Source organism: Hermetia illucens, chromosome 5 (genome assembly GCF_905115235.1).
Source record: "Hermetia illucens chromosome 5, iHerIll2.2.curated.20191125, whole genome shotgun sequence".
NCBI classification, from domain to species: Eukaryota; Metazoa; Arthropoda; class Insecta; order Diptera; family Stratiomyidae; genus Hermetia; species Hermetia illucens.
The window spans coordinates 9,296,083-9,324,025 of NC_051853.1; the positions used below are offsets into that span (position 1 = coordinate 9,296,083).

Genomic DNA, 27,943 nt, shown 5'->3' on the forward strand with positions numbered 1-27,943 from the left:
CACCCACAGTGCTTTTGACATTAGTCACCCAGAAACATTTCAACTTTGTCGTCGCGGTCGTACTTTCTTTTTATTTAGAGTAATTTTTAAGCAAAGTGGTTGGAAAACGTTCATTCAGTTTTCACCATTCCCAATTTCGTTCCTGTTTAGTCAAATTGTGAAGATCGCGAGTCGTGCACGTCGACATTACGCTAGGAAAATGGACAGCAAAGGGCGTAACGTAATTGTTTGTGATAATGGAACCGGTGTACGTATACTTCGCAATCTGTGCGATAAATTTCAATTAAATTCACACTTGATGAACCAAGATCGGGACCAGGAAGTCCCGACAGTCATTGCCAAATTATTGATTTCCGTGAGACAGATTTGAGCCGGGCGCGAGATAGACCGCGAACCTGGAACAACCGTCGGACGGTCGTTCAGTGGGTTGGGCACTGTTGGGGAGAGTTTTCCATGGCATGGCTATTCTGCTGATAAGAATGAATGGGGTTGAATCATACGCTAAAGCAGAAACAGCAAGTCAAGCAGATAAATGTGAAGTGGCGGCTGTCGATGGGCTTGAAAGCGATAATATCGTGAAGAGGTCCGAGGGAGGAGTGGCGCCTTTGAGGTTAAACTCTTGCCAAATCGAGATAGGCCGAGCTCCACGGACAGTGATGAATCAACCGCAGCAGATACACCTCGCACATGAAGAGAACGTAAAGCGGACAAACATTTCGATTTGCTTGGAGCGCCGGCGTTTTTCTTCATTTCTTTTGAGGTTTTTTGTGAATGGTGCTTCTGAAATGCTTCCGGCAAATTGCTCAGGCTAATCCGCAATTATTTGTGTGTCTTCGAATACTACATCTAAAGAAAACAATGCAGACGCGCTCTATTAACTGCTAGTTTACGTTGATCGGAAGATCTGCTAATCACGGAGCAATTCCGATAACTATTCTTGAATTCTACAAATGATACCCCAATTCCCTTTTGGGCAGCTGCTGGTGAGAAAACGTTTATCTGCCACACAACTGACCAAGTTTTTTGGGAGTAGGGTAGGTGAATGCAACAGTACGCTGTCGGATTACCAACTAAACACCTTCCTGTCATCAGAGAACTAGCCTGGAACCGTTTGATACATTACTTCGGGCTAGTCCTGTCCCTCTCCCGGCTTTGGGAGCCTTGAAGTCAGAGAATCCACTTCACCAACGGGAGGGAAGGAAGGGAGTTGTTAGTTTAGGGAACACCTTGCCATCCGGTCCCTCAGCCGGTCGAGTTTAATCTTCAACAATTCCTGCTGCCAGCGCTCTTCAGCATCTCTGTGGCAATGTTGTCTGGAGAGAGCTTCCCTTCTTCCTTTTCTTCAGCCTTTGTCCCGTTCAAAAGCGGGGTCGGCTCGTCGTGATCGGCTTCGCCATTTGGCTCTATCGAATACCTGATCTGGGTGCAATCTCGAGGCTTTCAAATCCCCATCCAGCGTATCAAGCCACCGTTGCTTAGGTCTGCCTTTTGGTCGTTTACCATCGACTTCGATGTTCAGACCAATCTTGGCAAGTGAATTCTCGTTTGCACGAATTGCGTGACCATACCATCGAAGACGCCTCTCTCGCAACTTTTCCACGATCGGTGCAACCCCATAACGATCGCGGATATCCTCATTTCGGATGTGATCTAAACGTGTGACGCCACTAGTCCAACGTAGCATCTTCGTCTCCATTACCGCAAGACGCCGTTCATTGTCTTTTATGGTCGGCCAACACTCAGAACCATAGAGAGCGACTGGACGGACGACATTGCGGTAAATTTTAGATTTGAGACGTTCGTTGATACGTCGATCGCAAAGGACACCAGTTGTAGAACGCCACTTCATCCAGGTTGCGTTAATGCGTGAAGCAATTTCATAACGCAGTTCTCCATTGGCTGATAGCGTTGACCCGAGGTATTTAAATCGCTCAATTCTGGGCAGATCACTGCCGCTGACAGTGATTGTGCCTGTTTCATGGGGATCGGTCGTCAAAAATTCAGTTTTGTTTACATTCCATCTGAGACCGTATTGCATGAGGCGATCATTCCATTTTTGAACAAGTTGCTCGAGATCATTTTTGCTATCAGATGCTAGGAAAACATCATCTGCATAAAGCAATGTGTAGGACGCTGGACGTTGGATATCCCGTGTGACGGTGTCCATAACAAGGACAAAGAGGAGTGGTGAGAGGGCACTTCCTTAATGAACACCAACAGAGACACGAAGCGGTTTTGATACACCCGCCATACTTTGAACTTTACTTTTCGGATCGTGGTAGAGCAATTGAACCCAGCGCACGAGTTCTTCTGGCACGAAGTGTTGTCGTAAAGCATACCAGATGAGTTCGTGTGGTACACGGTCAAACGCTTTCTCTAGATCCAGAAAGGCAATGTAAAGAGGGCGATGCTTCTCACGGTGTTTCTCCATGAGTAACCGCGCAGCGTGTATTGCGTCAGTAGTTCCGCAGTTCTTGACAAATCCGGCTTGATTCACGGTTATTTCAACGATTTCGCGAATACGGTTGTCAAGAATGCGTTCAAAAATCTTCATAGTATGGGAAAGTAATCGGATCGGACGGTAATTTGAACATTCTGCTGGGCTACCTTTCTTTTTCCATATTGGAACAGTGGTGTTCTTCCTTCCTGAATAACCCGGTTAAAGAATTCACTGAGCCACAGTGTTGGGTCCCAGCTCTTCGCTTTCCAAAGCTCAGATGCGATGTCGTCAGGTCCTGTTGCTTTCCCAGATTTCATTTGTTTTATTGCCTCCTCGACTTCAGTTGCACTGACTGGTGGAACTGCTCCAAATGTCGGCAATGATTGTGGAAGTGGAGGATGAGCAAATTCTTCAGTTGAAATCTGCTCGAAGTATTCTCGCCATCTATCCATTGCGGCTCGACGGTTGGTAAGCAAAGTACCGTTTTTGTCATTAACACAACAGAAGTGTTCGATATCCTGTGTGCGTTCATCACGGCTTTTAGCAAGTCGATACAGATCTCTCTCACCATCCCGAGTGTCCAGTTTATCGTAAAGATTTTTGAAATGGTTTGCTCGGGTGACAGCGACCGCTTTCTTTGCTTCCCGGTTGGCATTCTTATAAATTTGCCAATTAGCAGGCGTTTTATCGTCGAGAAATTTGTGGTAGAGGCGTTTCTTTTCACGGACCTTCATTTCAACATCATCATTCCAAAGCCAAGTATCTCGGTTGATGTACCGCTTACCCGGCTTGGTGACCCCGAGGATTGCAGAGGCCGCTTTGTGGATCGTGTCTTTCATTTGGCTCCATGATTCTTCCACACTCGTAATGGTTGGCAATCGTATGAGTGAGACCGTTTCTTCTTTCTTCTCACCAAATCGCCACCATTTAATGCGCGGCGGGCCAGTGCGTTACTCACGCTGTTTTATCAGTGGCTTAATTCGCAGGACGGCAATCAAGGTGCGATGGTCTCATAGGGAACGACTTTGCAATCAGTGACAGTGGTAAAATGTTGGCGTCTTATGAGAATATAGTCGATTTGCGTTTTATTGTTTCCACTATAAAATGTGGGAAGATGAGACAATCGTTTGATGAACCATGTATTCATAAGTACAAAGTCATGGGTGTCTGCAAAATCGATTATACGCTCGCCACCTTCATTGCGCGCTCCGAACCCCTTTCCTCCATGGCACCTGTTACCGTCTGCCTTTTCACCCACATGATCATTAAGGTCACCAGCTATGATTATGTAATCGTCAGCAGGCACGTGACAAGTCTTTTCATCGAGAAGTTGCCAGAAGGCATCTTTCTCGGCATCAGGTAGACCTGTCTGTGGTGCATACGCAATGAAAAAGTGAATAGTGCGATCAGCTGATATAATGGTGAGCTTCATCAGCCGATCATCAAATCGTGCGACTTCTTTAATGGCATCACGGAAACCCTCTGAGATGGCAATGCCAAGACCATATTGAGTCTGTGGGTTACCAAAATAGAGAAGTTTGTAACCATTTTTACCGCATTCGCGTTCAATGTCGCAGCTTTTGGCACCAGACCATCGGGTTTCTTGCAGAGCGCAGATGTCAATGCACCTTTTCCGAAGGGCTCTTGCGAGTTCCTCCGTCTTTCCAGTTAAAGTACCAACATTTAGCGTGCAGACACGTATTTGTTTTGTTCGTTGTGTGCGGACTAACTTGCTTACGTCCTGACGCCGTCCATGCGTCAAGAACCCTTGCCCATTTCTCGACAGGACCGGGACCCGTCCTGCTGCGTTGACTGAGGTGGACGCCCTAGCATTTCTCCGAGGCTTGTGACTCAATCCGATCATCATGTTTGTAACGACATTGTATGCATTTTCTTGGTCGACCTGTCGCGGGGCCTGTCACCAAGAGAGATAAGGTAGGATTTAGCATAGTAGAATAACTCCAACTATACTCGATTTATCTCTTTCCCTGATCTCAGCATTTTATTTTTGTTTTACTGAGGATAGTACCGAGTACGTTGCCTCAAACCCTCCTTTACCTGGGCTTGAGATCATCATACTATGTTAATAGCATGGCGGAGAGAGAAAGCTCCCCTGTGCCTGCATATAGCTGCTGACGAATGCCGTCCCACCTGTCGTGAGAGAAAAAGGTGTGTTCCGCGTCGTCCGCCACTCCATTGCAGAACACACAATCAGGAGATCGCGCCTTCCCAATCCTGTGCAGGTAAGACTGAAAACCTCCATGCCCACTTAGAAGTTGGGTAAACGAAGTTAAGCCCATGGTGTTCAACGTAGGTACCTGTAGTGGAGACTTAATCCTACGGTCCTCTTCAGACACGGATTGATTTTGTGACTACAATCAGAGCTCCGCCGGAGCAAGCTTTGACGGTACCAGTCTATACCAAGTGCCTTCATACTGGTGGATGCAAGACCTACCTAAATCTCTACCGAACTAAGGAGTACGGCATCCGGGTTGAAACACAACACCGCGCTGATACCCGAAGTTCTCTGTTCGCTTGAACCCAACCACAACCCTCATGAAGCTCCCACTAGGGGGCCAACCGCAAACAGCCGAGCTGTACTCACATACCACAGGAATTCTCCCGAAGTATGTGAGTCCAGGGGCTATCCCGGTTGCCATGGCACCAGTATACCCCTGGTAAAGTTTCGTGACCAATTGCCACTTCAGATGAGTCCCCGTGCAGATTCGGGTCTGATCGCCCTGATTAGGCCTTTGGAGCATTCGCCTACTGCATCACGGCCGGCAAGCCAAAGTGAATACATCGTCTCCCGGTGCCACCACTATGGAGGTTCTCCTCACCGCCATCTGTTCTAGGGAACAAAAAAGTCACAGGGTGATATCATCATCAACGGCGCAACAACCGGTATCCGGTCTAGGCCTGCCTTAATAAGGAACTCCAAATATCTCGGTTTTGCGCCGAGGTCCACCAATTCGATATCCCTAAAAGCTGTCTGGCGTCCTGACCTACGCCATCGCTCCATCTTAGGCAGGGTCTGCCTCGTCTTCTTTTTCTACCATAGATATTGTCCTTATAGACTTTCCGGGTGGGATCATCCTCATCCATACGAATTAAGTGACCCGCCCACCGTAACCTATTGAGCCGGATTTTATCCACAACCGGACGGTCATGGTATCGCTCATAGATTTCGTCATTGTGTATGCTACGGAATCGTCCATCCTCATGTAGGGGGCCAAAAATTCTTCGAAGGATTCTTCTCTCGAACGCGGCCAAGAGTTCGCAATTTTTTTTGCTAAGAACCCAAGTCTCCGAGGAATACATGAGGACTGGCAAGATCATTGTCTTGTACATTAAGAGCTTTGACCCTATGGTGAGACGTTTCGAGCGGAACAGTCTTTGTAAGCTGAAATAGGCTCTGTTGGCTGACAACAACCGTGCGCGGATTTCATCATCGTAGTTGTTATCGGTTGTGATTTTCGACCCTAGATAGGAGAAATGGTCAACGGTCTCAAAGTTGTATTCTCCTATCTTTATTCTTCCCGTTTGACCAGGGCGGTTTGATGTTGTTGGTTGAGTCGTCTCCGGTGCTGACGTTGCCACCATATATTTTGTCTTGACTTCATTAATGTGCAGCCCAAGATCTCGCCTCAATCGCCGCCTGCTCGATCTGGATGAAGGCAGTTTGTACGTCTCGGGTGGTTCTTCCCATGATGTCGATATCGTCAGCATAGGCCAGTAGTTTGGTGGACTTGAAGAGGATCGTACCTCTTGCATTTACCTCAGCATCACGGATCACTTTCTCGAGGGCCAGGTTAAAGAGAACGCATGATAGCGCATCCCCTTGTCGTAGACCGTTGTTGATGTCGAATGGTCTTGAGAGTGATCCTGCTGCTTTTATCTGGCCTTGCACATTGGTCAGGGTCAGCCTAGTCAGTCTTATTAGTTTCGTCGGGATACCGAATTCTCTCATGGCCGTGTACAGTTTTATCCTGGCTATGCTATCATAGGTGGCTTTAAAGTCGATGAACAGATGGTGCAACTGTTGTCCATATTCCAACAGTTTTTCCATCGCTTGCCGCAGAAAAAAAAACTGATCTGTTGCTGATTTGCTGGAGTGAAGACTCTTTGGTATGGGCCAATGATGTTCTGGGCGTATGGGGCTATCCGGCCTAGCAAGATAGTGGAGAATATCTTATAGATGGTACTCAGCAACGTGATACCTCTATAATTGCTGCACTGTGTGATATCTCCCTTTTTATGTACAGATAATGCCTCGTTGCCAGTCGTTAGGCATTGATTCGTTGTCCGATACTTTGAGCATAAGTTGATGAACCACTTGGTGTAAATGGTCGCTTTCATATTTAACCAATTCGGCTGAAAATCCAGCGGCTCCTGGCGACTTATGGTTTTTAAGCCGGTGGATTGTGCGGACTGTTTTCTCTATGCTATGCAGCATTTGTTCTTCGTCTTCAGATGGCGGGACCTCCAACTCGTCGATATTTTAGTTGTTGAGCAGTTCATGAAAATACTTAACCCATCGCTCCATTCTGTCGGAAATCAGATTTCCCTCTTTGTCTCGTCAGAATGAGCATCGAGGTGTTTAGGGCTTCATCCTGCTGACTTGTTGGTAAAAATTCCTGCATAATCCGCAGTCCGTTATCATTGGTATGTAAGCTATGGGAGCCGACGTATCGCCTGAATATGGACTCCGTTCCTACTTGACTGTTGAAATCTCCAAGTATGATTTCGATATCTTATTTGGGACAGGCGAGGGCGAAGGTCCGCTCAACTGCCTCCTAGAAGGTACCTTTTTCCGACTCTGCAGTCTCCTCTGTAGGGGAGTGGACATTTGTGAGGTTTATATTTCTAAATTCGCCTTGCAAACGCAGAGTGCATAGTCTTCAGCTTATATTTTCAAAGCCGTTTCATTTTTTGGCTGACTAAGAAACTATTTCCGAGCACATGGCTTACTGGATGGCCACTATAATATATGGTGTAGTGGCTCTTCTCCAGGAAACTGGTCCCTGTCCATCGCATCTCTTATAACGCTGTTATATCAGCCTTATATTGGGACATGGTATCGGCTAGCCGCTCAGCAGCATTCGGTCTGTACAGGGAGCGCACATACCATGAGAAAATGCGCAAATCGTTATTCCATTGTCGTTGGGTTCGTCGTTTTAAATTCCATCCTGTCCGAGGCTTCTTTTGTGGCTTCGTAACATCGGTTTTTCGTGTAGAGTTGTCAACCCTACCTAACCCCCAATCTCGAGCACCAGTTGGTACAATTTGTCCCGTATTTAGGCGCGGGAGATTTGCCTTCATCCTTCTCCGTCTGTGGTTTTTCATTAAGAAAGAACTCCCAGCGATCACCACGTGGAGGTGGAGGTATGGTTTGGTAGTAGAGCTGTTGGTGTTGGTTCAGTAGGCGTTTGCCAGGTTTTATGCTCCATCGTGGGTACCAATCCACGTTTCGCCCAGGAACCTATTCTACCCTTTGAGAAAAATATATAGCCCTTAGTAAAATAAAACCTGTCGTTAATTCATTTTCTTTCTATAAGTTTGTACTCCCTGTTTTATGTATTTATGTTCGTTCCGACATTTTACTTCTGTCGATATATATTCATTTCATTCATGTCATATTCCAATTAAACGACTCCGACTCCGTATACGTTACTCTTGTCAATAATTTGAAATTATTCTATGAATACCCCGCTAAAACGCACTTGAGCCACTGTTTAGAACGATGCGATGCTAGCTTTGTTGATCAATTCTTTGCTTTCATTGCCCTCGGGATGATATTCACATCTTTAAAACGATCGAGACGCAAACAACTAGGAGGTTTTAAGAGACTTAACAGTTCGATATAAAAATACCATTTCCTAAATACAAAAAAAAAACTTTATATGGCTGCTGGCTAAAATTTAGCCCCAGACAAGGCATTTTCTGTTGCCTGATTCAAAACTAAGCACTGAACCCGCGGAACACTGAAGTCCTCAATGCTCTCACAATTTCCGGGAGATTATCCATGAAAACACTTACATGTGTTAATTCTCCACCTAAATATTTCAATCCTAGATTTTGGCGGACGCGAAGCAGCCACGCTAGCAATACCATTGCATGGTGTCATCGGGACTAATCTGTTACTCGGGAGTCCTTCTGTGTTAATTTATTCGGCGATCGATGCGCGGTATCCCGTTCTCACTATTGCGGCTGTGAAAAATGAATGAGCATGTGTGGATTATTTAGGAGTAGATGGGAGATATGCTTCCTTCGAGCAAGTACACGTCCTGGTCCTGGACATAGCCGAGGGCGGATTGTCTTTGGCAAGGAACAACCGAGCAGCCGCGCACTCTCGATTGTGGAAACACCAAGCGGATGCTTCAACTTTACGCTAACTCCGTGCGCGCAGCTCTTTCCACCAACAGGAAAAATAAGAAAGAAGTCACTCTTTTGTTGAAATTTCGTTGACACTGTGTGTCTACGAAATCAAGGCCTGAATGTGAACGATTTCCCTCATTTTCTTTCACATTTTATTTTCACCAGATTATCGAGTTTACACAGACGCGCACTCTTTCGTTGGAATTTGACTTGGTCGGTTCAAGGCGCTTTTCCAAATGAAAGTTGTCGGAAAGTTCATCAGCCGTTCCTTCAATGAACCGGCCTACGATTCCGCTAATCTCTAAAATTGACAATTTCTATATAAATGCATAAATGAGTTTTTTTAGGGAGAGGTAACAGGTGATAGGTTTTATGGATAGATGAAATGAAATGAGTAATTCTTTCTTTGATTTTAAATGATTAATGTGAATGAATATTGTGGATGGGAAAAAATAAATTGTGAGAAGTATATTAGGAAAGGTAAATGGTGTTAAAAACCTAAGAAAAAGGGAAGAAAATTGCCTATTACGGATGCATTCCCTTTTCGATTGTCCCTGAAGAAGGCGAAGGAAAGACTTCACTCGCAGCACAGACGCGAATACTACAGAACCCACTACCTTGGACATACACGATCTGTATGGGTATAACGCAAAATAAAACAACAGGAGAGGATTTGTTTAAGGATTGAGGGTTCCTAAGTTCGCATCCAGTTGATGTTGGACCGTACCAAATGAGGGAATAGTTTACTTCCTCATTTTTGGCCCACGGACCCATCGAGAGCCCAAGCTTCAAAAAGTAATAATTCCTAAACAAAATATTTTAACTCTGCTTTGGCTTAAAATATTGGCTGATTTACGTTCAATATAATTCGCAGTCATGTTGTGTTTTGCGAATTATATAAAGGGGAATTTAATATTAGCGAGCCGTTCCCAAGGGCAAAGTTGAGACAGTGTTTGACGAGTTGCCTCTGCCCTGGTGCGAAACAGTAAAGTCGTCTTCGCTTATAACAGGGGAGGTGAAAATTTTTTCTTTTTACTTGAACCTAGGTACGCTCATGTAAAAGTGCCATTTAGTACCTATTTGACACATTTTTTAATACCATAATTTTCCGGCTTCCACCAACACTGCTCTGATTGACTGATTCTGCACGTTTCCAAAAACTTTGTGATGCCGCTAGAGAGCGTGATGTCAATTATACTTTAGTTAAGTGAATCTTTGAATCAGCGATTGCCGTATAATCGACCGCGGCGGGGATTGTGACCTCTGAGATTCACAACAAAACGTCCGCAACGACGTTATTTTTTCCATACACGTGTTGGATGTCGAAAGTAAACTGGCTGATGAAGCTCAGCTGCCGAAGTTGGCGAGGAGGCGTGTTGTCGGGTATTTGTTTAAGTGCGAAAGTAAAGAGCTCGTGGTCCGTGAACACTGTGGACCGCCTGCCCTCAAGGGAGAAGCGAAAGTATTTAATGGTATGGTTCACATATTACCGCCACGTCCACATTCGATTCTCGAATGGTTTGCGAGAGTAAGCCTTAAGCTGTTTCACAGTGGTTGAGGTTAATTTGTATCGACTTCAAGCCCTACAATTCAGCCCGCCACCACCTACAACGTGCTGGTCGTCCACTTCCTTTCCTGTACTTTCTCGACCTATTGTACTCACTAGTACATGATGCTCCAAAGTGACCGAAATCGAGGCATCTGAAACATCTCTTGAGAGATGTTTGCTTGGGTACTGCCGGCGCTGTTTGGTTGCCATTTACCCCTTGGTGGTGTATAGTGCCATCGTTCGCAATTACCTGAAATGCGTTTTGCAATGAGGTTTTGTATACCGATTTCTTAAAACAGCAGGATTCTGGGACATGGAGCTGCTTTCGAATAAGCAGAAGAGGTGGGCTGCTCTTTTAATTACCTCAAAAATCGTTTAAATTCCATACCTAGATTCAATACGGTGGAAATGGCGTAACGCGAGATAAAATCTCCGATGCCTTAGCGAATGGGGTTCAATTTTTTCCATGCTATGACCGGAGTCAGCCAGTGAAGAGTAAATATCATTGGCTAATGCTGTTATCAGGAAATGAGAACAAGATTTCCACAAGGACAGATGGTAGAGCCTACTAGACGCACCAAACTTTCTTTGTTAGAATCAAACAAAGATACTGAGAAGTTTATTTGACTATGTCCAGTCCACCAATTGTGGACTATATGCAGTATTGCATTCAAGCAGTCAGATACTGTTCCCGCAAGCTTCTTTTTCTTCAAGCCTTTGTCGCGTTCACAAGCGGGGTCGATAATTTTTACGGGTAGACCGTCCGCAAATGCTTGTGTGAAGACCTGTGTGTCCTTCAGGAGCCATAGCAAGGTGTGCATAACCAGGAGCCTTAACGGGAGGGAGATACCCTCCCTGTGGGCAATCCCTAAGACATCCTGCCTCAGTAGACTTCTGTCCGACCAATATGTGAAGAATCCAACTGGTTAACAGCGGATCGATTCTATGCTGAGAGAGACTCTTTGTACGGATTCCAACTAGCGGCTGGATCATACTTTAGAGCTCGATTGTCCTTGTCTTTTTCAATTTCGCCAAATCCGAGTTCAACCAAGGTGTTTTACCCTTCTTTAGAGTCTGGAGTGAACAGCTCTCTTCAAAAACTTCTCTCATGAATGTTTGGTTCCGTACATCGTTCAATTTATCTTACAAAATGGTGTACTTCGACGTGGATTCATACCTATTACGAAGTCAATGCGTCTTTTCTAGTTCCAGTTCTAATGAATGTTCCACTGAGAACAAAAGAGAAATAAGTAGAGCACCATAGATCCCCCTATCTCCCTGTTTACTTTTTATGGTCAGTTTAATTGTTGTGGTGGGATGACATAGATCGTTAACCAAGATAGCTACGAGGTCTCTTAAAAGCACTATTCAAGAGCGAGGTCTATCACCTCACTTCCATTGGCCTCCAACAAGTCAGCATGTCAAAACTTTAACCCTCTAATTTCCCACCTACAGCCCATGGTTCCTGTATTATATGCCTTGCAGCTACTGATCCAAAGACTGATAAGTGCAATCGCCGCTTTACAATGGTGCAAATGCTAAGCCCTTTGTCTGATTCCTTAAGAGGACAAATGCGCATTGTCATCCCACTAAATTCCGCTTAAATAATGCCAACCATTGTTATCAAATAGTGAGAGTGAGTTTTTTTAACTCAAAATACATTATCAAATGTTTGTGGTACGTGGTGATTTGATACGATAAGCGTCGATTTACGATCGAATAATACGGGAAAAGTATTCCAAACTTCGTATAAACTAAGTAGCGTGCTATCGAAATATTATGCAGGGTTATGAAGAAAGTTTATGAAATTACTATTTGTTGTTTGTGTGTGTGGTGGCGGAGAAGCTACAGCTTCTGAGCACTCAGACCGTGTTGGTGCATTGTACTCGCCACCCCCGTCTAACGGAATATTCCGGATTCGTTAACGTATCGCAAGATTTCCGTTAGTGGATATGATGTTACCCGTCGCAACTAGAGAACATTGGCACCAAAGATCTGATGCGTATATAGGCGGGGCGTTCACATAGGATATGCTCCGTGGATTGCGCTTCCTCATTACAGGAGGGAGATCCTGAACATATGCCCAACTAGTGAATTATGGCCTGCCAGAATGCCCACAATACTCCTGCAAGTCCTTCTGCTTTTTGACAGGATACAATTCGCGGTACGCATGTTCGGTTTTGGCAGGAAAAGTTTGGTGGGTCTAGTACCATTTAGGCTCTGCCACCTGCCATTATGGGAAGCTTGTTTCAGTTTTTGAAGATAGGCATGGGGGAGATTGACCCCTCTTTCCGCATACGAGATTTAATTGAGTTTTTGCAGTTCCCGGTTCCACCAAGGAACCGTTTTACCGCTTTGGCCTCGAGAAATAGGACAAGCCTGTTCATAGCACTCTAAAAGGGTGCAGTTTAGAGTTTTCAATTCACCTTACAGCGCCAAAGGAGGGAACTGTACTTTATTGCTAAGAAGTTCATTGAACTTTGTCCAATCCGTTTTCCTAGAGTTCCGTCTTTGTATTGCAAACTGTTCGCCCGCAATAGTCAGATTGAATTCTAGGTATCGGTGATCTGACAGTGAGACCTTGTCTAGCACTCGCCAGTGTTTAATCAACTCTAACACTTTTGAGGTATAGATTGTTAGGTCAATTACTTCGCTTCTTCTCGGTATCACGAACGTAGGGGCGCACCCTACGTTTGCAGTCATAAGACCAACTGAAGTGATGAATTCAACTAGCTTCTGTCCTCTTGGATTGCATTTGCTACTGCCCCACAAATATGTTGAGCATTCGCATCGCAACCTATTAAGAGTTCGAGATCATTTGATTCTGCATAAGCCACCAGATCCCTCGGCTCTTGCGTCGGTGGAGGATACAAAGAATCATAGGGTAAATAAGCGGAGACAACTATGATGTTTCTCCCTCGCCATTTATCTGATATTGTATGATGACCGTAGCTAAATCCTGGGAACAGAATTGTCTCAGAACGCAAGCTCTCGGTCTTAAAGATCTTTCCTGGTAGAATAAGGAGCTACCTTTACTGATCCAATGCCACAGATTCTGTTAAATCAAACCCACGACTCTTACGCCAGAAAGATATAGGGGAAATCCTGCAGCTTTGTCAATCTCGGTGCCAATAGATAGGAGGAGGCTTTGGCATGCTGCAGGTTGATTTGAACAACACCCTCAAAGGCATGATTTTTTAATTGCATGCAGGGCATATCTTGCAATCCCAAAAGCAATATTATAATAGCTCGCAGTTTGTAGTTTTGATGTGTAAAGCCGAGCGGTACGCCATTATCTTTGCGTAACCTGCAATGTCTTCAAGTACTAGTCTGCGCCCAATCGGCAAGTAATTCGCTATCTTGTAGTATATTTTTGTCAAAATTCCAGCCCAATCGAACTCGTAGTTTTGTTTTGACTGCGGGTGAGTCCGCGGATTTTAGAAAAATGGAAAAAGAGGAATATCAGTTGGCTATTCAATTCATGTTTCTGGAAAGGAAATCGCACAGCGAAATCAAAGAGCGTTTGGATTCTATGTACGGTGAATCTGCTCCCACGAGGGCGACCGTAATAAATTGGTTTAACGAGTGGTCGCACGTCGGTTTTTGATAAACCACGCCTATGTGTCATGAAAAAGGCTACCACGGAAGATAATGTGACAAAAATCCAGTATCTCGTATTGACAGACCGCTGATTGAAGGTGCGTGAGATAGCTTAGACAGCATGCATCTCAAAAGATCGCGTGGGTCATATCCTGCATGAAATTTTATGCATGAGAAATCTGCCGGCGAGATCGGTGTCGCGTTAGCTTACTCCGGACAACAAGCGCAACCGTGAGACCACTTCAGAGCAATGTTTGACCGCTGTTTAAGCGCAATCCCATGGAATTTCTGCGTCGTTTCATAACCATCGACGAAACATGGGTCCACTGGTATATCAGACGCCAAGGAACAGTGGAAACAGTGGACTGCATCCGGCGAATGTGCTCCGAAGAATGCGAAGACTGCCCTGTTGGCGGAAAGATGAAGACCACCGTTTTCTGGGATTCACAAAGTGTGATTTGAATCGACAACTTGTAGAAGGACAAAATGGTCACAGAGCTCTATTATGCCGAATTATTGCTCCGACTCGACGCCAAATTGCAGAAAAAAGTCCTATTTGACGCACCTGCTCACACCTGCGCCGCTACCACGTCCCAATTGGGCTACTAACTGCTACCCATCCACCATATTCTCCAGGTTTGACCCCGTGCGATTTCTTTTTGTTTCCAAACGTTAAAAAGTCCTTCGCCGGGCAAAAATTTGAGTCGAATGAAGAGGTCATCGCCGCCTATTTAGGTGTTCTTGAGAAAACATATTTTTCAGACGGGTTAAAACAATTGGAGCTTCGTTGGGTCAAGTATATCGAGCTAGGACGAGACTATGGTGAGAAATAAATCGTCATTTTTTAAAAATGTTCGTTTTCCTTTTGTAGGCTAAGTACATATCGGGCCATCCTCGTATTTTTGTAAAAGGATAAGTTGAAAGATGATACGAATTTTATGCGAAAAATTACTATCGAACGATAAATAAACAAGTCGGGAAACTGGAAGCTTGAACCTTCAGGTTTAAAAGGTTTTGTGTTTCCCTATGCGAGGAGCATAACGTAGTTCTCCATCGGCTTATAGCATTGACCCGCAATATTGAAATCGCTCAGTTCTGGGCAGGTTACTGCTATTGCCAGAACTCAGCGATTTAAATATCTCGAGTCAATGCTATCAGCCAATGGAGAACTGCGTAATGAAATTATTTCACGCATTAATGCAACCTGGATGAAGTGGCATTCCCCAACTGGTGTTCTTTGTGATCGGCGTATCAGCGCACGTCCCAAATCTAAAGTTTACTGCAATATCGTCCATCTGCCGCTCTCTATAGTTCTGAGTGTTGGCCGATTATAAAGGGCAATGAACGGCGTCTTGCGGTAATGGGGCCGAAGATGTTGCATTGCACTGGTGGCGTGACACGTTTTGATTGCGTCTGAAATGAGAATATCCGCGATCGATATGGGTTTGCACCGATCGTGGAAAAACTGCAAGAGAGGCATTTTCGATGGTGTGGTCACGTAATTCACACTAACGAGAATTCAACAACCAATATTGGTCAGAACATCGAAAGCAATGGTAAACAACCAAAAAGCCGGCCAAGACAATGGTGGCTTGATACACTGGATGGGGATTTAAAGGTCTCGAGATTACATCCTGATCAGGCATTTGATAAAATAAAATGACGAAACCGATCACCACGAGCCGACCCCGTTTGTAAACTGAAGGCTGAAGAAAAAGAAAAAGATGTGAGGTGCGGCGAGTGCACGACAGTTCCGTGTCATATAGCTAAAAATTCCATTGCCCTCTATTTTCTAGAAAGCGATTTAAATAAATCGTTTGACGGAAACCCCTGTATTGATAATAGTCAACCTCATACGCTTCACACTCTGGGTTTAATTTTATTAGCAAATGCCAACAATTTAACCAACATCAAATATAAAAAAGGGCTAGGGAGAATTAGATTCTTCTTGAATGGAATTATAATATTTCACTCGAATTTCAATTATTCTCGTTAATTATGACGTCAGCATCTTATTTGTATGGCTTTGGATGCAGATAATTTGCGCGAAATCGCTAATTTTGAACTGCTATAACTTTGGCGTTAATGGCCGGATTTCCATTCCGCGTATATACGAAATATTGTCCTCTATGCTGGTACAACATTCGGAAGTCCTAGGATGAATTTAAGGGGGGTGTTTCAGTAAATTTCTAAAAGTTGGTAATATACTATTAGTATTTGAGCAGATACCGGAATGGGACATATTTTGAGGCCTAAATTTCATCTATTTGCACGATCCTGATTTTTAGGTTGGGTAGTTTCCAAAAATGAGTCCTATCTCACTCTAAGTGCGTACATTTTGACTCCTCATTCGCACACTTTGCAATTCACGACTAAACTAGTTGCGGAAAGTACTAATCGAGACCTTTCCTTTGATACCCTACACGACTATATCCGGTGAAAAATTTGTTTGAATCCCCCCTTTGCATGTATGGGGAGCCTCCTTTTAAACTCCACCTAAATTTATGCCACCCGCTGTATGCGTGGGATTTCATAGTTCCCATCTGTCCACTAAATTTCGTTCGGATCGGTTTAGTCGTTTTGGAGAAAAGTGCGTGTGACAGACAGATAGACAAACAGTGAATCGATTTTAATACAGTCTGTTACATAAGAGCGTGGTCACTGTTAAATAATAACAACAATTGATTTTTCGAAAATTCGCAAATTTATTGATAATTTGGTCGTCAATACTCAATGCAAATACCTCAGTAGCAAGTCCAATCTCCTGCATTGTCAATTATGGCCTGGCACCGTCGGAGCATACCTTCCACTAGTTTTTCTGCATATTGTACCGGAAAAGACCTCCAAATTTTCCGAATTTGTCGAGAAAGTTGATCTAAATTACATGGCTTGCGTCTGCGAAGCTGCATTTTCATCAGAGTCCACACATTTTCCATGGGATTTGCATCCGGTCACTGAGATGGCCAATCTAATGTGACAACTCCGTTTGGCGCCTTCCACTCGCTACACGCTCGACTCCGATGTTTCGTAGTCCTCTTGAAGGATCCAGCTTTCATTTTTCTTGATATACCATTGCTTAGCAGATGGCAACAAAGCCTTTTGATATATTTTATTCATTTTTTCGGCATTTAAATTCTCGGTAAATAGGAACAAAGTACCGAAACCCCCAAACATGGACCTTGACGGGGTGTTTAACAGTCCTACTGGTGGAGGTTGTCCAGGCGTGTTTGATGCTCGGTAATGCCCAGAAGGAGGATTCATCAGAAAAAATTAAGTTGCTCCAATCGCGGTCCAAGTTTTCCTTCGCCAATTCCACTCGTTTTTCAACGTGTTTTGCACTCAATATTGGTTTTTCCAAAGTACTGCGATATTTCAGTTTATTGGCAAGCAAGTGCCTGCGAATCGTTTCGTAAGATATGTCAACACCTTTTGCTTTCAATTTCACAGCAGCTCCACGTAAAGTCAAAGTTGGATCTTTCGAGAACAATGCGAGAATCTTTTTTTTCGTCTTTTTTTGAGACTTTGCTTGCACTTCCGCGATCAGGAAAATCATCAACGTTGCCGACCTTGTTATAGCGATTTATCCACTTGCTAACGAACTGCTTCGACTTTCCCATATATTTCGCAGCAGCAGTTTGCGTTAATTTGGATCCTTTTTCATGCAAACATAGAAAAATTGCCTCAAAGCGAAAGGCGTAAACAGCACTCATTTCGAAAAACCACTCAATTGAAAACTAAATTTGACAGGGAGCTGACTTTTTACAAAAAGCATGAAAGACTGAGGTGCCCTCTATGTCATATGTTTTGTTTTACACAAAACCTTAAAAATCGTCTGCCACTTTTTTATCTGGTTGAAAAATTGGTTTAATTGTGTTGGGTAGCATAATTGATTTTTTGTTCCTCGAACGTCAGAAAGGAGTGAAGAAATTGAGTGAATTTCACGACTTCTTTTTAGAGCCTGCAATAATTTGGGAATATACTGTTGCAAAAGGATAATTCGAAAAATGATAATAATTCTGTGCGAAAAAATTACTTTTAAACAAAATTTTGTTTTTGTTTTGTTTCAGTTTGTCAAATGCGGATATGCCGGCAGTAATTTTCCCGCACATATATTCCCCTCGATGGTTGGCCGACCTATAATAAGAGCTGTAAATAAAATTGGTGATATAGAAGTTAAGGTAAATATTTCCCATTGAAAATAATTGAAAAATTTCTCGTTAGATACATATATCTCTGTTTAATTTGTATTGTATATTTTATTGATTTCAAAACAATTATATATTCCAGGATTTACATGTTGATGTAAGTCTTTGCAAAAGAAATCGTCGAATATGGTTTCTTATCACAACGAAATTTTCTCCATTTTGTTAGATTTATTCCTAACTTTTTTGTGTTATTTTTTTTCTCAAGATTTATCCCACCCTAACACACGCTAGAATTCTGATTTCAACTGTTAACTGAGATCCCCATTTTATCGATTTAATTTCCGATCGCTCGCTAAAATTTAACTGAATGGCAAATATGCTCTTTGAAAATTTTAATATTTTGCTTAGTGAAATTGTCTAATCGGATATGAATAGAAGTTTGGAAAGATTGGTGTCGAATAACTATTGATAACGAAGTGATCTCTATGATCGTTATTTCAGCAGCATTCCTAATGTTTGCCTCGATATTTGCCGTTGAATTCCCACTTTTGAATGCCTCCTTGTCCACAAATATTTTTCAATAGCTCTAGCTCTAAAGCACGAGATATTACTCATTGCTTGGATATGTAAACAATACGTTGATCGGCTACAAAACTAGAAAATGCAAAGGACGCAATTGCATAAATGATCAACTCTCGAATGGAGTGGAAATTTTGTCATAATAGATGGAAATTATTTACAATCATTTTGCTTATAATCGTGATTACTTAGCTTGAAAAAAATGCCCTCATTGCAATTCATGCCGGTCAATGGCTTTTGTTTTTATATCCACAAAACTCTGGAGAAACAGATTTCACCACTTCATATAAGCTCCCATTTGCATGATATCAAAATCAATTGAAATTCCTGTTTTTTATTGAAATTGATTCAAACTTTCCATTTTGTAAATTTTTTGTCGAAAGCACTTAATCCGTTTCATCTGTCACGCTGAAACGTAGAGGTTGTACAATATCATATTTGTGGACAATTTCAGAAGTTAGAAAGAGTCTTAATAGCTGTTATCGTTATGATTACCGAATCAATTATATTTTAAATGTGTTTGTTCTTTCCGTTTGATTCGCTATTGATTGAAAAGCAAACAAGAATATTTAATATCATGATTTGTGTCGCAGGATTTAATGGTTGGTGATGAAGCTTCACAATTGCGATCGTTACTTGAGGTTTCCTATCCCATGGAAAACGGAGTAGTACGGAACTGGGAGGATATGTGTCATGTGTGGGATTACACATTTGGTCCGAAAAAAATGAACATTGATCCAACAAATACGAAAATTCTATTAACAGAACCTCCAATGAATCCAACAAAGAATCGAGAAAAAATGATAGAAGTAAGTACCATGAAAAGATCAGTCAATTTACCTTGTAATATTAGGTTGGGGAAAAGGTAATGTCGTATCTTGTCAATAGATGGCGACACTTGAACATATCTTGTGTTGTGCGCATCGCATCGGGTCATACTATACAGCGATTTGAAGACGACAATCTGGGTTACAGGTGTCTCTTTGACAGTTTTATGATCGTACGTTTCAGTGTCAAATTATAGCGCGTCAAAAATGGCGTCCACCAAGCAAGAAATTCGTCATATTTTACATTTTTACTACCTGAGAGGTAAAAATACAATGAAGGCGGCCGAAAAAAAATTTGTCAAATTTATGGGTCCGATACTGTAACGATTCGCACAGCACAGCATTGGTTCGATCGATTTTGTTCTGGTGCAGTGGATGTCGAACATACACCCCGTACTGGTAGGACCATCGTCGTAGAAACCGATCAAATCGTCGAAATCATCCGAGTAGACCGGCATGTGAGCATTCGCTCGATTGGCCAGGAACTGGGTAAGGACCATAAAACCGTTTGGAACCATTTGCAGAAGATTGGATTCCAAAAAAAGCTGGATGTTTGGATGCCACACGAGTTGACGGAAAAAAAATCTCTTGGACCGAATCAACGCCTGCAATGCACTACTGAAACGGAACGAATTCGACCCATTTTTGAAGCGAATGGTGACTGGTGATGAAAAGTGGATCACGTACAAAAATCTCAAGCGAAAAAAATCGTGGTCGAAGCGCGGCGACCCGGCCCAAACCATCGCCAAGCCCGGATTGACGGCCAGGAAGGTTTTGTTGTGTGTTTGGTGGAGTCATCCACTATGAGCTGCTCAACTATGGCCAGACCCTCAATTTGGTCTTCTACTGTGAGCAACTCGACCGTTTGAAGCAGGCGATTGACTAGAAGCCGCCAGGATTGGTCAATAGGAATGGTGTTCTGTTCCACCAAGACAACTCTCGTCCTCACACATCTTTGATGACCCGCCAGAAGCTACGGGAGCTCGGATGGGATGTCCTATCGCACCCACTGTATAGTCCGGACCTGGCACCAAGTGATTACCATCTATTCCGGTCCATGCAAAACGCTCTTGGTGCTACTAATAAGTTCGCCTCAAAATTGGCTGTCTGATTTTTTTTGCAAATAAGGGGGGGGGGGGGGGGGTTATGAGAGAGGGATAATGGCAACAAGTTTGCGAACAAAACGGTGTATATTTGACTTAAATCGGATAATTCTAAGTATGTTAAATAAAGCGTTAAAATTCGATCACAAATACGACATTACTTTTTCCCCAACCTAATATTCGATAAACTACGAACAATCTCTACAGCATGATTCACATTACAATCCACTTTCAGGTGATGTTTGAAAAATACGGTTTTGATTCTGCATACATAGCAATCCAAGCGGTGCTCACACTTTACGCTCAGGGTCTTATATCTGGTGTTGTAATCGATTCAGGTGATGGTGTCACACATATATGTCCAGTTTACGAAGAATTCTCTCTACCACATTTAACAAGGAGGCTGGATATTGCGGGGCGGGATATTACACGATATCTCATTAAAGTAAGAAAGTGTCCCTTAGCGGCGTTATTAAGTTTTTCATGTTATTCTCTACTAACTTTAGCTGCTGCTTTTACGTGGATACGCGTTCAATCATTCTGCGGATTTTGAGACGGTGCGAATGATGAAGGAGAAACTTTGCTATATTGGTTACGACATTGAGATGGAACAACGCTTAGCGCTAGAAACTACAGTTTTAGTAGAAACATATACGGTAAGTTTTGTGGCATGTATAGTTAATACTCCAATGAAAAGCATCTAATATCCTACTTAAGACAAAGATTTTCATATTTTTAAGTAATCACAAATATTCTTGAGATATAGATTTAAAACTAACGATTAGAATTCGAGATGAAATCAGTTGAATCCTCATGAAATCATTAGGGATTAGGGCAGAGACAATTTCATCAGACGCTGCCTCGCATCCCTGCCCCGCGGAACAGTGCTTCTGCTCCGTCTCTCTCGATAAAAACTCCACAAAATTATAACGAACAAAAATTGTAATATGCTCTATCGAATGCTGGTTAATTGAAAAAACTACATTAATGCATTTAAACTTAGTAGAAGATAACAAACGTACAATGGCAGAATATTTTCTGAGTGATGAGACGAAGACCAATTTGTTCGGATCATATGACAAAGCAATAGCCATGCATGCGGGGAAAATCATCAAATTCAATGTTTAGGACTGCCAACCCAGAATATTATCCCCATCTAGTTTCTGGATTGACTCGCTTGGTGACGCGTCTTTGGAATGGCTTCAATCATCGATCCTTTTTTCGCTACTTCTGTGAAGCTGTAAATTAGTTGGTACCTGGGGATATTCTGTGGAACTGGTTTCCAATTAGATAGGTTAGTCGCCCAAATAGATATGTTGGTTCACGAATGTGAAAACCATGCTGTTCAGGCCTAATCTCTTCTATTCAGTTTTTAGTTTAGGAACTCAACCATCTACTTAATGTCGGGCTGCGCTAGTTTGACAAACAACTAACTTCTCCTGTTTAGTATACGGAACATCCTTTTCTTCAATACTTTCAAAAATGCTTTGTTTTTTGGCTTAGTCAGTTTTGATCGGAAGGTAGAGACAATCTCGTCAGACGCTGCCTTAGCGGCTCTACCCTGCCGAGCAGCATGTTCGACAGCGGCTACAGGTGGCATTTAACCCGGCAAGGATATGAATTATATCAATCGAAACCGCCTAGTTTGCACCTAAAATAATTTCAGCTGATACAATAAATTTTTTTGTTTATGAATGAGTTATTCTGAGCCCGCCATCTACTTAATGGATTGAGGAAATTTTGAGTTTGTATCCTCTCGATTACGAATACGCACGTATATAAATTGATCGTACCTATATTTCCGATTTACCTCATGTACAAAAGCATACATATGTACATATATAGTACGTATATTGAATAACGATGGTTTAATTTACAAACCCATATATCTATCTAAATTAGACACTACCCGCAAACTTCATTAGCGCGTATATGTATAAATATATGCCCGGGTGCAGCAGTGTGTGGGATACTCACACACTAAAACTACCCGCACTTATCCGCCCATATTCGCGCGGGACCACCGCGAAGTATTATTTCGCGAGGAGGGCTCTGGTTTACACCAGCACAACTAAGTTACGCGTCCGTCGTACTTTCTGGGCTCGTTCCAGTTCCTACAGCTTTTCCTATATCCCAGTTACTGTTGCGTTTATCGCACCAGCTGTGGACCTTACGTCACCTTTATCCGCGAAATTATGGGGTCCGATAACTGCGTTAGAGGGCGTCATTTAACCTCCCTCTTTAATTTGCGGATCTCGGGCAATGAAACATAACATACTCCAAGTCCTCGGGTAGCTGCGCATTCGGGACAGTCTGAGGACTTATTCAATCCGAAGCGATGCAAGTACTTCCTATATCCACTGTGTCTTGTAAGGAACTTCGTTAGGTAGAGGTTCGCTTCTCCATGGTTGCGCACAACCCATCTCTCAATACATGGGATCAGTGTGTGGGTCCAGCGGTCTTTTTCGGAATTATCCCACCGTTGCTGGCATCTCCTGTACAGCTCCTTCCTAGTGGCCTTTTGGAAACTCACAATCACTTCGCCCGGATTCGCCCTCCTCCGATAGAGACAATGTGCCTCATTAGCTAGAAGATCCAAGGGAATCATCCCCGCGATTACATACATTGCCTCACCAGATATGCACTGCACACCCTCAGCACGATTGGTCGATATGCTGAACTTACCTCTCCCTGGTTCACTGTGTTATCCAGTGCGCACGTCCATACAAGAGCCGCGTATGGCAGGATGGATTTCCCCTTCATGTAAAGAGACACACAGACCACATATTCGCACTAAATATCATGACAACCGGTTCAGCCGATTCCAACTAAATCGGATGTGACAGACAAACAGAAAGGCATTGAGTCGATTTGTATAAGGTTTTGTTTCACACTAAACTTTAAAAAAACTAAATTTCTTAAAGTGCATCGAAGCTAAACACGGTAGTTTTCCTTAAGTTGTTACCTATTGGAAAGGTCAGAACATAGTGAAATAAAAATAATAATGATGGTTAGCGCAACAACCTATACTAAAATGGTTTTCATTCATTTAAGGGGGTTTGGGGGGGTGTGTAATGTCCGTAGTTTCGCAACATCCGCGTTATTCCTTGAAAAAAATACACCCCCTTTCAGATGTATGGGGAGCAACCCGTGATTTGTAAGTGGTTCAGTAGCTTCAAACGGGGCTATACATGTACGAAGGTTTCTGAAGGTTCTGGACGGTCAGCTGAGGTTACAATTTCAAAAAACCTCGACGAAATTCTTCACATCATTTTAAATGACTCAATAGGGAAAGTGTGTAAGATAGCTAACTTCTTTAAGATGCCAAAAAAATGTAAATCAACATCTTGCGCGATGGCTGCTGCTGATGAAAAAAAAAATCACCCCCCCCCCCCCCCCCCCTCCTTGCATGTTTGGCGACCACCCCCTTAAATTCAATGTAGAATGATGTAACTCACAGTATACGTGAGCGTTCACAGTTCCCCCCTTTCCATCGAATTTGGTGTCAATCGGTATAACTGAAATTTTTGTTTAAGAATCCACTTAATGGCGGACCGGACCAGACGGACCATACATGATTTCACGGTTGTGGTCCACGGAACCCTCATCCTTAGGCAAGCACCCAAGTTGCCTAATTTATGACTTGCGGTTTCATCCAGGGCAGAGACAACTCATCAGACGCTGCCTCACCTCTGCCCTGGGAGCATCGTGACCGAAGTGGTTACAAGGTGGCATTTGCTCACTTTTATTAATTCATGTGCTACTTCCATATAGCAATACAGAAAGAACGCTAGTGCAGAATAGTCTCAACTTGATTTTGGTGTTGAGATAACTGCATTTCCAGATTTTCGGCAAGACAGCGAAAACGGATCTGGCGCTGTTAATGCACCGAGCAACATCCTGTTCAACGCCACCGTCGACAGAAACGATGCTTCCTATATATACAAATTGATAGACGCCTTCGATGCTCTGCTTATTAATGCAGATAGGAAGAGTGTGATGACTCGTAAGACTGAGAACTTTGATTTTGTTGGTGTTTATCTTCAGTCCAACTCTATTTGCCAAATCCACAGCCATTTGGCTAAAGTCCATGAATCGATGAGAGAGCAAATAGATGTCTTCAGCGCAGTCGATTTGTTTGTGGAAAGATGCCATGGTGGGACATGGTCTCGGATTCCTAAGATTTGCTTACGAGTGGAAGTAGCAGATCTACAGTAACCGCAGGTGCAGCGATCAATAATTCTGCGGGGGGACCATCAAGCCCAATGCCTTTACTCCGTTTGAATGTATTGATGGCCGAGATCATTCTTCCTCTGATTGGAGGAACAGTCCATTTCCGTATGTTACGGTGATTCCATCCACAAGAGGATCTTCATCGGATGATAATTAGTTAAGAATCGTGGTGAAATGGTTTTTCCACCTCTTCAACTGCTCGTCATTATGGATGAGGAGTCGATCGTCAACATCCTTCACAGGACCATCGAAAGATTTGCGACCACTTTGCAAGTTTTTTCCTGACTAGGTATGCACTTTTGAAATCATTGCGTACTGCAATGTTCCTCGATACAAACCCTCTAAAAATCAGTGCGGTGGTCGAGGTGATTGGGCGTCAGCCTCTCGATCTCATTAAGTGAATGCGGACTCAGGACTCCCAGCATCCTCAACAAAAAGATGACTTTCAGCTTTACGCTAACTTTCAGGCATCGCTGATCTTCACAACTCACGAACCGAGAAAGTCCCTGGAGAATTGGTCGTCGCAAGTTATAACGTGGAACCCATGGACCACCTAAGAGGAATCAAAACAGGGGATGGATCCCATGGGCTCGCCTTCGGTGTCGAGGAAATGCTTAATGATCATTTCCGAAAGCCTGGCCTAACACTGGTACACACCTCTGGCGTTAGTTTGCCCCTAGCGGAATTGCCATCCGCCAGCGCCACATGTAAGTGGCTCCTAGCCACGTCGCTGGCTGTTGCTACGTACCTTTCTTCAGAGGTTGCTTAGCATCCGAGCTTTTGCCTACTCTGCTCCGCTTGTTTTTGTCGTCTTGAGATCGATTGCGTTTGAGAAGGGTGGGCTTTGCCTTCTGCTATTCTTCAACAATCGCCTGGTATTTAGCGATGTCCCTTTCATTCCGCTCATCGGCAGTACCGGCCTCCTTATTTTTAGCGATCTTGCTGAGAATATACATGGCTTTCTGGTACTAGCTATTGAGCAGGACTGCAGTGGATTTTCGTTTCGTTGCCGATTTGCGTTGACTGACGCTCTTGTCGATCGTCGTTTTTAAGGAGTCTCCCGATATCGACAATTTCGGGTTAGGAGGACTATGGCGGGAACTCGCTACACCCAGCGTGATGGCAGTGGATTCCAAGCTGGAAACCACTAGTCCGTCTGCCGCCCCGCACAGAGGTGCTACGGCTGGCACCGATTGTACTGTACGATGATGCGCCTGGCATCACCATCTCTTCCTTTCGTGGGTTTGTTATTTTTATTTTTGTTAATTGAGTCCACGACTTGGTCCTCCAATAGTGCGGGGAGAATGTCCACCCTGGCTAGCTAACCCAAAAAAGAGGAGTCCGTGGATTACAAAAGAGGAAGTAAGTTGCTTCCCAAGTGGTCCGGTCCGTCATCAAGTGGGTGTGGACTCAGGACTTCCAGTAACCTTAACAAAGAAGTTCACAGTTCCCACCTTCTCACCAAATTTCGTGTCAATCGGTAAAGTCGTTTCTGAGAAAAGTGCGTGTGACAAACAGAACCTTAAAAAATGTATATTTCAGTAATCCAAACTCATCTTGTTTCCCTCAATGTTCTCATGACTTTTTCTGCTTATTAGCTTCCAGATGGTCGTGTAATAAAAGTAGGCGGTGAACGTTTTGAGGCGCCCGAAGCATTATTCCAACCACATTTGATAAACGTTGAAGGTCAAGGAATCGCCGAACTAGTATTCAATACAATTCAAGCTGCGGATATTGACATGAGGCCAGAATTGTACAAACACATTGTTTTGTCGGGCGGCTCAACAATGTACCCCGGACTTCCGAGTCGACTAGAACGAGAAATAAAACAATTATACCTGGAACGAGTGCTGAAGAACGACATTGATAAATTATCGGTAATTGGTGGTTCAGTTTGAAGCCTATGGTAATCATTCTAATGGTTTACTTTTATAATAGAAATTCAAAATCCGAATTGAAGATCCCCCACGGCGGAAGGATATGGTATTCATTGGTGGTGCAGTTCTAGCGGAAGTAACAAAAGATCGTGATGCATTTTGGATGTCGAAACAGGAGTACCAGGAACAGGGTCTGAAAGTTTTGCAAAAACTTACGGCGCGTGCTCAATCATAAAACGTTTAACTAGGCTTTAAACAAATAAGTAAAAATTCAATAAGGTTTTAGCATTGTAACTATTGTGATTGCGAACGCAAAATCATAAAAAAAAAACAAAGAAAGAAACATGTGGGTGAGATGATGAGATGATTGAATAGAGGAAGGGACGACAAGCCCCGAGAACAATTTTAGTACCATTTATAGAAGGCCGAGGAGTCGTTTGATGTCGCTTGAGAAGAAGACAAAGTAGATTAAACGAATTCATATTTGCTAAGGAGATAAATGTGAGCTAAACTTCCAACATCATAAATATAAACCCAAAGCGAAACGAGGTTGACCGGCGGATACTACGTCCACAGGTTGATTTTCCCAAGAATGATGTATAAATTTTTTCTAATAAGTAAAATTATAGTAGGATCAACTGTTATCAATTGCATTTGACAATTATTAAGTGAAAGTAATGATTATTCAGTTTTTATAAATATGTTATGTGAAATCGCCTTTATTTCAATTTTATTACTTTTAATTAAATTATGCGAACATCTAAGTTAGAGAGTTAGAGTAACTAAATAACCGATAAATGAAAATGTGCAAGTGGAAGACGTGGCGATGTGGCGATGTATAAAACTGTAAAGTGCGAGATATGTTCGGTCTAAAGGTTATTGGAAGCATTGAGTTTCAACATTTACATATTAAGCAGAATTCAGTAGTGGTACCAATCACTTTACAATAAAGAAAAATAGAGAATGTTATTTAGAGCAGACAGAGATGAAGCATTTATAAGATAAAAGATGAGTTTAACTTAATTTTGTTTGTACTAATTGTTTAAAATATTGATTTTCCGTTCTTTAGGGCTAAAGTCATTATTACTGCGTAAGAGATATTCATATGTTTATAAACTTTACATTTTTACTTGTTTCACAAAATTCAAGTGCGAAAGCAAAAGTATTTTTTATTTTATATTGATTAAATCCACTGTTTTTATATTATTTCCA

At 42.9% G+C, this 27,943-nt stretch overlaps 1 protein-coding gene across 2 annotated transcripts; it reads left to right on the forward strand.

The window, feature by feature from the left end:
* The first annotated feature begins 22 nt into the window (after window positions 1–22).
* Window positions 23–27,943, forward strand: LOC119657373 (actin-related protein 2). 2 transcript variants are annotated; one of them, XM_038064257.1, is made up of 8 exons: window positions 200–247; window positions 18,035–18,145; window positions 18,255–18,269; window positions 19,285–19,500; window positions 20,857–21,066; window positions 21,128–21,277; window positions 26,453–26,731; window positions 26,793–27,943. In XM_038064257.1, the coding sequence occupies exons 1-8, from the start codon at window positions 200–202 to the stop codon at window positions 26,964–26,966; spliced, it is 1,203 nt and encodes a 400-aa protein (XP_037920185.1). In that variant the 3' UTR covers window positions 26,967–27,943. The 2 variants fall into 2 exon arrangements, with proteins under 2 accessions (XP_037920186.1, XP_037920185.1); XM_038064258.1 differs by lacking the exon at window positions 18,255–18,269 and having other exon boundaries at window positions 23–247.

Bases quoted from the DNA above. Each gene is read 5' to 3' on its own strand.
- LOC119657373 (XM_038064257.1), top strand. From the start codon at position 200: ATGGACAGCAAAGGGCGTAACGTAATTGTTTGTGATAATGGAACCGGT. The intron at 248-18,034 runs GTACGTATACTT...GTTTTGTTTCAG, and splicing joins TTTGTGATAATGGAACCGGT to TTTGTCAAATGCGGATATGC. The intron at 21,278-26,452 runs GTAAGTTTTGTG...TCTGCTTATTAG, and splicing joins TTTTAGTAGAAACATATACG to CTTCCAGATGGTCGTGTAAT.